Source organism: Protobothrops mucrosquamatus, unplaced genomic scaffold (genome assembly GCF_001527695.2).
Source record: "Protobothrops mucrosquamatus isolate PMUCROS unplaced genomic scaffold, P.Mucros_1.0 scaffold861, whole genome shotgun sequence".
NCBI lineage: Eukaryota > Metazoa > Chordata > Lepidosauria > Squamata > Viperidae > Protobothrops > Protobothrops mucrosquamatus.
The window spans coordinates 242,047-254,423 of NW_015387116.1; the positions used below are offsets into that span (position 1 = coordinate 242,047).

The 12,377-nt window shown below is 35.0% G+C and overlaps 1 protein-coding gene across 1 annotated transcript in view; it reads left to right on the forward strand.

Moving 5' to 3' along the window:
* Positions 1-1,109: 1,109 nt before the first annotated feature.
* The window catches only part of SKIL (SKI like proto-oncogene), a gene marked incomplete in the record, with an annotated part of 20,088 nt that continues 8,820 nt past the window's right edge, over positions 1,110-12,377 (forward strand). The window contains 3 exon segments of the mRNA XM_015819121.2: positions 1,110-1,137; positions 2,012-3,114; positions 10,020-10,117. Coding sequence (XP_015674607.1) covers positions 2,014-3,114; positions 10,020-10,117 — 1,199 coding nt within the window.

Genomic DNA, 12,377 nt, shown 5'->3' on the forward strand with positions numbered 1-12,377 from the left:
TTGACTGTAGTTTTAGTATTTTTAAAATATACTTACGATTTTAGTGTTTTGAATTTTTTTATTCTAATGTTTTCTGGTAGAATGTGCAGTATAGAAATAAATTTTAAGCATGAGTATGGTTGGAGTGTTGCCACCATCATTAATCTTAAAAGACTGAGGTCTCTTCTCCAAATCCCTAGAAAACATTACTTAGGAAGAATTTGTGTGTAGACAACAAAGATTTTAATTTATTTTCTAATTGTATGTGTAAGTGTAAAAGGCAATATATGTAGCTCAGGATTAAACTGGAGTCTCTGGTGCTCTCTGAACTCAGAATTAATTCCAAATGAAAATGGGGAAACAGGAATGGGCTTCTAGCCAGAGAAAGTCTACAGCCTTGAAGCAAAATTAAAGATTTAGAGAGGAAAGAAGATATTTTTTAAAAGAAAATTGAGGAAATGTGGCACCATGTATGTGTTTATGATGAGTTCTGAAATCAAGTACTAGTAATTGAGGGCTTTATGAAAGTGTAAAATATCTTGTTGGGGAAGGAGAAAATTTAGCAGAAGCTCTCCTTGTGTTCTCCTTTCTTTCAAAATAAGTGTAGGCATCATTATTCTGTTGTTATCATTATGTTAGTATTTGTATGTAGAGGTAGAGAGATAAGTTTCCCTCTAAAAACAGAGGGAAAGAAGGTCAGGATATAAGGTAATCAAGTTGCCTAAATTGTATTTTAGATGACACACAAGAACTGGAAATCACTGGAATTTATGGATGCAACTGTCCTTTTTGAGCATGCACAGATAAATAAATGTAATAGGAATTATGAGGGGTAGAACGGAGAAATCCCCTACCCCCACCTCCAGAGGAGAAAATAACAGCTTGGGGAGAGGATTATCATGTACGGTGGGGGGGGGGAAGCTAAAACACATTTTGCTCTTTGCTGCTACTCTATTTTTATGGCTGATTTGTGCTTTACAAATATTTTGGAAGATTGATCATGTATCTTTCTTGCAAGAGAAATTGCTTGTATTCTAAGAGGATAAAGGTTTTGTATTAGTCTGTTAATTAAATAGTTTCAAAGACATATCTAGAATCTTTATATTTTATTCCAGAATATTAAAGTATAAATTATATTCGTTCCTGAACAGTTGCTATGTAAGTATTTCATGTGCTTTAATAGTAATATCTCCATTTAGGATATATTGTATTTTTGATTTTAACCTATTCCTAGCTATAAATTTCTTGTTTTTCTTCCCTTTTCTTCCCTTTGTTAAGATTCTCCTAATGGATGAATATTTGTGAAATACTAGAAATTAATTATGCTGATGTCTTAAACTTACTTGTCTTGATTAAGTATTGTGGTTGGAACATTGGAATTCACAATGGCCTTTATGGCCCGGTGGGCCAGTTGCATCATACAGAGGCTGTGCTAACCCCAGCTGCAGCAATGCAAAAAAAATATCACGATATGTTGCGACACGTCACGTGACGTGGTGTGTTTGACACCCGTGTTTTAAAAGAACAATTGTCATTCTTGTTAGACAGTTTTTCTGCCCAATAAACTCAAAAGCGTTGCTTCTGATACTGGGAATATTAGAATTCTTTTGCATAAAGCTATATCCAACTAATCTCTCAGTCTAGTTTGAAATTGGCATGCTTTGGATGTGAGAATAGGTGCATTTGTGTGATTCAGGTTCAAATGGAAAGAAATATGATCCTTTATTTCTATAAAAATAGAAAATTTCAAAAGTAGATTTTGTATTAAATCACAGTTTTATGTTGGATTATATCATTGGATCATTTTAAAACAAAATGATCTAAAGCCAACTATTTTGGTATGATATTTAGTTATACATTTTACACTGTCATTTTGAAAGAATACCGTTTGAAATGTCAGAAATTTTATGTAATTCTTTATATTTACCTCAGAATAAAAAGCCATATTAGTTTTGCAACTAAATTAACTGGAAACTGAGATATGAAATAGTTACCTTTATTCAAATTTCAAATTTACTTATTTCAAATTTAGCTATGGAAGCTCCAAAGAAAAATTTCATCTTGGGACATCAATCAAAAGGGACTGTTGCACAGGAAGATGGTAGCCCTCCATCAAAAAAAGTCATGACAGAAATCCATGTAAAAGATAAAATACACACAATGGTAATAAATAAGTTGCCAGTAATTAAGAAGGAACATTTGGATGAATGTGAAGAAAGTCTTATGGATGACAGAGAAGAAGATGTCAAACCAAATATTGCTGCAGCATCAGAGCCTTTGAACTTAAATCCTGGTTTGAAACATACATTGGCACAATTCCATTTAAGCAGTCAGAGTTCACTTGGTGGACCAGCAGCATTTTCTGCTCGCCATTCACAAGAAAACATGTCATCTGTTTTTGTACCTCTTCCATCACCTCAGATTCTTCCTGGCCCATTGCTTGTCCCATCAGATAGTTCTACAGAGTTGACTCAGACTTTACTGGAAGGGGAGTCTATATCTTGTTTTAAAGTTGGAGGAGAAAAGAGGCTTTGTTTGCCTCAAGTTTTGAATTCTGTCCTCAGAGACTTTTCTCTACAGCAAATTAACACAGTGTGCGATGAACTTTACATCTATTGTTCTAGATGCAGTTCTGATCAGCTTCACATCTTAAAAGTTTTGGGGATTCTGCCCTTTAACGCTCCTTCTTGTGGACTTATCACTTTGACCGATGCTCAAAGATTATGCAATGCATTGTTGCGCCCTCGTACTTTTCCTCAAAATGGCAGCCTGCTTCATACTAAAAGTTCACTGCCCCAACTAAAGGAGACTGGAAGTGCCTTTGAAGTAGAACATGAATGCTTGGGCAAGTGTCAGGGTTTGTTTGCTCCACAGTTTTATCTTCAGCCAGATTCCCCATGTATCCAGTGTTCAGAATGCTATGGGATGTTTTCACCCCAAACTTTTGTGATGCATTCCCATCGATCTCCAGACAAGAGGACTTGTCACTGGGGCTTTGAGTCAGCAAAGTGGCACTGTTACCTTCACATTAACCAAAAATATTTAGGAACATCTGAAGAAAGAAATGTGAAGCAACTCTTAGAACAAATGAAAGAAAAATTTAGCACAAAGAATAAAAAAATACCCCAGTCTAAGGTAAGTCTGTTTATAAAATATAATATTTGAATAGATTGGTTATAAAGATTGCTTTTACATGCATTAAGTGTATACTTTATAGAGTTGTTTCTTTATATTTTTCAAAAAATGTGAGCACAAAATATGATAGCCAACACTGGGAAAGTAATATGCTCAAAATACTGTACTTGAATAGTTATTTCTGATGTATGTCTATGACAAGACATAGAATTTTGTTGTAAAAATGTCTTAAGTGATTTTGCTTCATGTATAAAACCCGAATGCCTAAAATAATCACAAATTGTGCATTGACAAAAGTAAAGGTGGAGCTCAGTTTGGATGTGCAGCAGTATGTGAAAAAAGGACACTCAGGAGTGTTACTCTAAAAAAAAAAATACTCAGAAGATTTTCAAATACTGTACTTACTTAGAGCCATGGCTAAATGGTATCCGACATGGAAGAATACCATTGATTAGATAGGTTCCATCAAGTCTGGTTTGACTTCTGATAATTGCATAGTTTGATAATAACCATTTTGATCTGTCTGCAGTAGTATGACATAGCTGTTTTATGGCCAATCCTGTAATCTTCTTGATTCTGTCTATCTACTTTTTTAGTTCTTTTGTACTCCATCATCCATCTGCAGGATTAGAGTGAGTTTTTGCTGATTGATGCTGCCTTAAAGGAGCAATCAATTTGATCCAGGATTGGCTAATTTATTTTTCTTGTGATCCATGTTATTATTAATGAGCATCTCCAGAGCCATAATTCAGAGGAATCTATCTTGTTCGGTTTCAATTCCCAGCTTTCACAGCTGTACATTATTACTGGAGAGACCATTGCTTTCACTATAGTGATACCAGAAAGACCAGTGCTTTTACTATAATGGTTTTGTTGTAGAAATATACTTATTCTTCAATATCTTGTTTATGCTTATAATTGTGTCCCTCCCTACAATTAATTCCTTCTGTATTTCAGTCCAGTTCTATAAATTATTGATCCTCTCTCCCTAATTCACCCCTTCCCCCTTATTTCTTGATTGTCAGTTGTAAGTTCACTAAGCACACTGGTTAACATTACCTTTTAATATTTAACATTAACCCAAGTTTCCACTTTCTGGTTTACTTACATAATGAGCTTTTCTAACATTAAGCTACAAAGTGGTGATTTCTGCCTATGTTTTGACCTCACGTTTTGAGCCTGTAATTTCTTCCAATCCTGCCATTCTTATATTCACTGAAAACATTTAATTGACTTGCAGCTAATGCCCGTCCTTGACTCTGTTTCTGTTCTGAAATATTTCTTAATTCTCATTCTTTTGTTATTTTCATGTATAGTTTTATATGCTTTAATTGAGATATCCGGTCCAAACTTTAGGTTTCTCCATTTCTTGTATACTGCATTCCAGCCATCCATTGTAGCAGTATGTATTTTCTTGAAGTTGCATTTAGTATCTTTTGCAATTTCTCATAGAATTTTTCAGTGTCTTCCACCATTGCAGTTACAAGTTCAAATATTGTGTAACATTGATATTCACTAATTCACTAATATTCACTATTTACATGTTTTGTATGGTCTGACATAAATATATAATTATCTGGTTTAAAGTGGCTCATTCAATCTATCTAAATTCCACTTACGGTATTTATAAATTATCTAATTATCATGCTTTATTTCGCGTTGACATTTTCAGTTTTCCTTGCTTCCTTGCTTTCATATTCCATGTGCCAATTATGTGCACTTTGAGAAACTCTTCTGCTGATACTGGCACATTCTTTTCAGCTTTGACTTGGCCATTTTATCTTCAGACCTAATTGTGAAAACAGAGTATTCTCTCCTAGTAATTTGAGAACTTGAACTTCAGACCTTGGGATTTCTCATCTCACATTCAAACTTGTCTAAATTGTTGATCTGTATACATATGGTTTTCTTTGCAATAATACAGAAATAGTTTGCCATTTAAAATATAGATATATGTTTTATAATTGACCATAAACAAATAACCAGGCCTTGATAGCCTCCACTTAAGTGTTACTAAGTGTTTTAAAGCTTAGATTGTAGACTGTCTAACTAAAATACACAACCTGTCACTACATTCTACTATGGAGAACTAGCTTGAAATGCACAGGGAAATATGAGATAAATATCTGTTTAATGTGGAATTTGTTAGAAACAAGGAACAATTAATTACCATGAGCCGTGGTGGCACAGTGGTTAGAATGTAGTATTGCAGGCTAATTCTGCCGACTGCCAGCAGTTCGATTCTCAGCGGCTCAAGTTTGACTCAGCCTTCCATCCTTTCAAGGTCGGTAAAATGAAGACCATAATTGTTGGGGCAATATGCTGACTGAGTAAAGCACTGTGAAGTGATATATAAGTCTAAGTGCTATTGCTATAAGAGGTATAGGAGACTATGAGTTCTAATTCGGGCTTAGGCACACCGCTGGCTGAGTGAGCTTGCACTAGTCCCTCCCTCTGAGCCCTAGGAAGGAGACCGTGCAAATCACTTCTGAAATCTTGCCAAGAAAACTACAGGGTCTTGTTCAGGCAGTCACAAGTGCCAGCAATGACTTCAAGGAAACCCCTCCCCTCAATCTCCCCAAATCCTTCCCCCATTATTAGAACTGTTAAAGCCTATATTCTGGGCAGCAGTTAACATATTTTTTGCATATCAAAAAACAAAACAACAGGATCGATCCTGAGCTAAATCACAGTAGCTGTCAAGGATTCTTTAAAACAGTAGGGACATTTCTTAGGTCTTTCATGAAGAGCATCTGTTTGGTCAGATACATATAGAATGCTAAACCACATCATTTTTCTTTTTATCGTTTACATGTACAAATCAAGCTATTATTCAACAAGCATGTTTGTAAACCTAGCCATTTTATATTCCTGATCCCTGAACAATTCAAAATCTTTCTGGCATATGCCAAAAGATATGTTGTAGAAAAATCATCTATGTTTTTTTTTCATAGGCAGGAAGGAAATTGAAAATTCATAGCTGGAAAATGCCCAGATCATGCCTCAGCTTTTTCACTTAGAACATTAAGGTTTTTGAGAAGGAGAATTTGCTCCAGAGGATTCCATTTTCAGTAACGTTGATTTCCCAGATATAGAATCAAATTCATTCCATGAAAAGAAGGTCTAGTTTGCTTCTTGTTTGCCTGCACATTGGAATGTTAAAGTAAAAATAAATAACTAAAGCAGAAAGAAGTAGAGTTCACTTAAGGCTATACAGAATATGCTGACTGGCAATAATATGTTTTAAATTAGTCTTGGACAGATCAGTTATTAAGAGATTATTTGATTAGTTGTATGTAAATAGGATACAGCTCAGCTTATGGAATCTGAAACTACATTTGTAAGCTTAACATGATTTATATGCTCCTTAATGATGCAGCCAATTGACTTGTTTTGCATTCAGTTGCAGTACTATAGTTGCCTAAGGTAATTACCTTTCATAATAGTGTATACTAAAAAATATTATTGCATAAATTAAAGTCCTTACATCCTACATTATAAATGACTTCCACTTGTTGCAGTCTTATAGATATATGATCTCTATGTATTATCAAACTATTGTGCTGAATGCATATATATATATATATCTATATGAATAAATACATATGAACTGTTTGGAGCTTTCAAAATACAGATTCAAGAAATGATTTTTAGAGAAAAGAACATTTTAATAAAAACAAAGAAACATGAGATATTGATTCAATGATTTAATATTTAATATAATAATATTAATATTATTAAATATTACTAGACTCTATGAGTTTCTTTTGTTTTGAGTTTCTTCCGGCCAATGATTTTTTCTTGCCTCGCAGAATGAATATACATACATACATAAAAATATGTAAATATATAAATCTTTTTTGGGGGCCATGTTTCTCCTCTCTTAAATTGTGGAAGAGATGATCTCTAGTTTTGATTTAAATTCCTTCTTAGGCTCATTATAAGACAATTGCTTGTGTACATTAAAAATACAGATTGTCCTTGCTTAATGACCATTCATTGTGTGGCACTTCAAAGCTATGGTGCTAAACAAGGATTTATGACTGGTCCTCTAAGGTGTAGTGGGCATTTGGCAATTGGATCACATTTAAGATGGCTGCATCATTCCTCAGTCATGTGATCATCATTTGCAACCTTCCCTGCAGCCTCTCAGAAGAAAGACAGGCAGCAAGCTGGCACGAAGGATTGCAAATCACTCTTGTCAGTCCCTCCTCCAGATGCTTTTTGTCAGTGGCAGGGTGTGTGTGTGGGCCCTAACACTTGCCTATCCTTGGACCGCACTGCAGAACCCACTCATGCTGTAGCACTTCTCCTGCACTAGCATCACAGTGCCCACCTATGCACCCCCGTTGCACTCATTTAATGCCCACTTCCCTGCTGCACTTGTGCCACAATGCCCATCCTGCCTCCCTACACTCCATAGTTAGTGCCAGCTGACTGTTCTGCTTCCAAGTCACCTAAGGAAAAGCTTGTGATTGGGACTTGTTAACTTCCTGCTGCTTCCCCATTGACTTTGCTTGTTAGAATTTGGTAGGAAGTTGCAAGTCTCAGTCACCTGAGATCTCACTTAATAACCCACAGTCCTTTTTTGGCAACAGAGACTGCTAGGATTGGTATCACTATGTGACACAGTCATGTGATGCTACACTTTACAACTGCACCGTTTAGCCAGGGAAATTCTGGTTCCTATAACTGTCATTAAATGAGGACTACATGGAGGGAATTGAGGCCACAGTGAGTAGAGCCATTGTATAACACTTACACATTCACTCATGGTCTAAGGCAAGACATACATTTCAGCCATAATTTCAAACACATTTTTTAGTTAATTTACTTAGCCTCCTTTGTAAAACAAATGTAATCAGAATGTAAAGTAATTGCATATGTTGTTTCTTTTAGTCTAACTGCAGAACTGTAGCTCTTGCCCCCCAAATTAAAGTGGATTTAGAAATAGAATGCAAAATACGCAAGGTTTTTTAAAAATAAAAACCTTCAATTGTTCCTATTATATATGCACTAACAGAAAGTGCAGAAACACTTTGCTGCTTCAGCAGTGCTTCTAACACTTCTGATTTGTGAACAGCAAAGTAACAAGTGTTAAAATGCAGAGTACAGGGGAATCTTCACATTTTGAACAGAAAAGGAAAAACTAACTGGGTTATGATGTGGGGAGGGATACCCTTCTACTAGTATGAAGTATCCTAATTCTGAAGAATTGTTGAAAAAGCATGAATGGAAGAATCAGAGCCATTCAAAAATAAAATACATTTTAAATTATATAATATTCTATTCATGGGAATATTTTATTCATGTGCAAAAAAGCTTCTTTGGACATAAATAAAAGTATTCACTAAATTATAATTCTTAAAATCAAAGTCTAGTTATCATGGTCATTAACTTTATTGTCAGCCGTTCTGATTATTACTTTTAATTTTATTTACTACTTTTAATCTGTTTCAAAGTGAAATTTGATAATGATAATAAATAGAAACAGAATCTGTAAATAGAAATAGATGACTGTGGCAAAAGAAAGCAAAGATAGTACCAATAGTAATAGGCATCTTGAGTGCACCATTTAACATGATCAGCATTGACAAAATCACCATCAGTCAATTGCAAAAGGCAGCTTTGCTCCGAACAGCTTACATCCAGCGATACATACCTTTAAGACCATCAAATATCCAGATTCTTTGGGAAGGACTCGATAAGTGGAGAAAGGGCCAAATCTAGCCTGAACATCTGACTGACCGTGCGACAAACCAAAATAATAATATTTGCCTATCCCAGGTACCTGGGAAGGATTCGATAGATAGATAAAAATGCCAAATCCAGTCTAAACTTCTGGCTGACTATGCAAACAGCCACAATAATAATCATATGATAAGCAGGGATACAAAACGAACAATTTGTTCTTGTACTATACCCACTAGAACAGGTTGGCCTTCAAAGGTTTATCTGGTTGCCTTAGGTAGCAGAAATGTAATAGCATAATGACATAAAGTTAAGCAGGTGGCTTGAGAGAAAGGTGGAACAATCTGTATTCTCTAACAGGTTTGCTAGGTTTTTTGTGGTGGTCCTACAAAAACTTATTTTCCCTCCTTCAGTTTGGAAATGTAGATGTATTGCTTTTAGTAGATGCATAAAAATAAAAACTATAAGACTACAAGAAAACACTGATTAAAAAATCTTTTTGAAAGGATAAGGCTATATGAATTAATTAATGAATTAATGAATGTGTAAGAGTTCCTGGATCTATTAAATATCTATTTATTTAAAGCAGCTGCCTGTCTTATAACAAACTCAACAACATAAAAACCATATTAAAACTATAAAAACTGAATGAATGAAAAACAAAAGCTGGCAGCAAGTCAAGTTTCCCATATGCAGTCAATCTTGCCTAATATTAGATTGGTCACCCAGCGAGTGTGCTTTTATTGCTTCATGTTGGTTTCCTTGAATTCTTGCTTTTCATTTCTTCCGTGTAAACTTTGATAGGCATGAATAGATTTGTGTTCACAGTGTACTTTATTCATGCTTACAATTTTCTTAGATGTTGAGTGAATTGCCTGACAAAGTCACAATTTCATTTCTTAAATAGGCAGTATTAAATCAAATTAATATTAATTGACCATTTTATTGATCAATAATTAATTGATATTAAATTATCAAAATACTGCACAATATTTCTTTTGACTGAAAGGGAAACATAAAACATAGCTTACAATCTTTATTAAAGCTGCTTATGATTTTATTTACGGTATAGTTGAGTAGGAAAAATGGAAATGATGCTGATTTATATTTGTGATTTATTTTTTTTTATAACAAAATTGATAAAAATTGCAGTTACAATTTGCTCTAAAACTAGAATGGTATATAACAAATGTAAATATTTTCTCCCTCCTTAGGCAGATTCCCATTATAATGTAGAATTTCAGCAGTGGTATCCGGTTATAAAGCAAGAAACAGATTCTACAGATCAACCACATTCATTTATACACCCCAGGTAAAATTCTTCCGTTAATAAAAATGATCAGAGAATCTTATTTTAATTATTTCATAAATACAATTGCATGGCTTACATAATTTAAATGGATATTTTACATAATTTAATTACACTTTCTGGGTTTGTATGGAGAATATACTATGTCTTTTACAAACTGTTGGATCTACATAAAAAAAATCTAGAGCAATGATAGATGTAACTTTTGCACAGAAGATTCTCTTCTTAATTCCATTCTTTGAAATAACTGTTACCAGTATCTTTGCTAAGAACTTATTTCCACTCAAACCCTTAAACTTTCCCCTGGAGGCTTTTAGTGTTTCCCATCCTTTGATGCTGCTTAGCACTTGCAACATCTACTTTATTAGCATGATAAAGACCACATTGTTTTATTCCAGATATAAAATATGGTGGATCCTGGAATTTCCATTTGTATATACAGCATCCTCGGGGTCTCTAATCAGCTGATCTTTGAAGTTCTGCACTTAATCTGATTTACATTTCTGTGAATCAAAGTTAAATACCTCCCATTTGTTCTGGAAATTAACTGCATAAAACATTGAATCCCAATTTGCTCCATTTTTGGGACCTCCTCTATGATAGAACTTACATTATTAGTATGAAATGGGTGTCAGTGTTATATCATCAAAACTTTGTGAGTAGGAAACAGAGTCTTCAAGTAGCCTGGGATAATTTATGTGACAATCAATTAGTAGCTTATTAATAATAGCTTTGTATTAGTTGTTTTTCATTCTAGTTATTGTTGCATTGAAAAAGAATAGCAAGTTCAGCCCATGTTCAAAAGTTGTTTTAAAAATAAAAAACAAAAATGCTGGCTACTTTAGAAGTGCTCTAGAACTCTAGAGCACATGGCTTATCAGTGTCAGAATTATTTTGACCACATGAAGAGTTAACTTGCTATGCAGTTTATTGAAACCATTTGAAGCTCTAGTGTGCTGATGACATGTCTGTACAGTGCTGATGTAGCAGTTAAAGTCTCATTTGAATTGTTCCTCAGCTAATTTCCACAAATATATTCACAAAGTGCCAGTATTTCTGCTTGTTTTGAATGAGGTTTTCTTTTAAGAAAGCAATAGAAAATTTGCATTAAATATTAAAGCAGCGACAGCATGTTCAGTAACAGAATCCTGGAAGATGTTTTCATTAGTTATCTATATGAAAGAGCTGAGTGAGGTCATCTAACCATTTAGGATAAAATATTGTGTGTAAGGTGATGGTGCTCAGTTATACATTCCCATCCCATGTTGAGTAAGACTTACAGCAGAAGTCCTGACCGGGTGGCTAGAGATTTTGAGGAAACAGTTGGAACGAACATGGTCAAATTAAATCTTAACAAGATACAGTGGCTGCTTATCTGAAAAACATTCTAACTCCACAGTGGCTGCACAATTGGCTTTTCCTGGAGTTGCACTTTGTTAAAAGCAGAGGCTCTGTGATCTACGGGTTCATTTGCCATTATATGGCTCCTGTATGAACAAAACAGATGGTGGACCTTGCTTAGCTTTGGCGTCAGATATGATTGTTTTTGGCACAAGATGCTTTGGTGCCTGTGAGGAGTCCTCATTACTTCATATTTGGATTATGTATTGTGCTCTACTTGGGGCTCCCTCTGAATACTGGTTGTAACCTACAATCTTTGCAGTGCCCCACCTGCTGCACCAGCTCACAGGTTTCTGAATATACCGTAATTCAAAGTACTGGTAATGACCTTTGTGACTTGGGTCTTCATCTTCTTCAGGACAGTCTTTGTCTTCTTAATTTGAAAGGGCGTGCTTCTCATGTTCTTTCCTCAGGAAGTTGGAGATGAGGATCTGAAAGAAGACTTTCTTTATGATGCCTGTTAGCTTTTTGAAAAGAGATCAGGACAATTCTCTTCCTCTAGGCCAGGGGTAGGCAACCGTGGCTCTTTTATGACGCATGGACTTCAATTCCCAGAAAAAGGGAATTGAAGCTGGCTCGGGAATTCTGGGAGTTGAAGTCCATGCGTCATAAAAGAGCCAAGGTTGCCTACCCCTGCTCTAGGCCTTTAAAATTTTGAGTATCTTTATTTATTTTATTTATTTTATTTAATTTATATGCCGCCCTTCTCCCGACAGGGACTCAGGGCGGCGCACAACATATTTAAAACCAGAACATATATACAATCCCCCCCTTAAAACCGAATTAAACCGAATTTTAATGTTGCGTCTTCCGAATATTTAAAACCCAATGTAAAATCCACCCTAGGTCAGGTCCGCTTGCT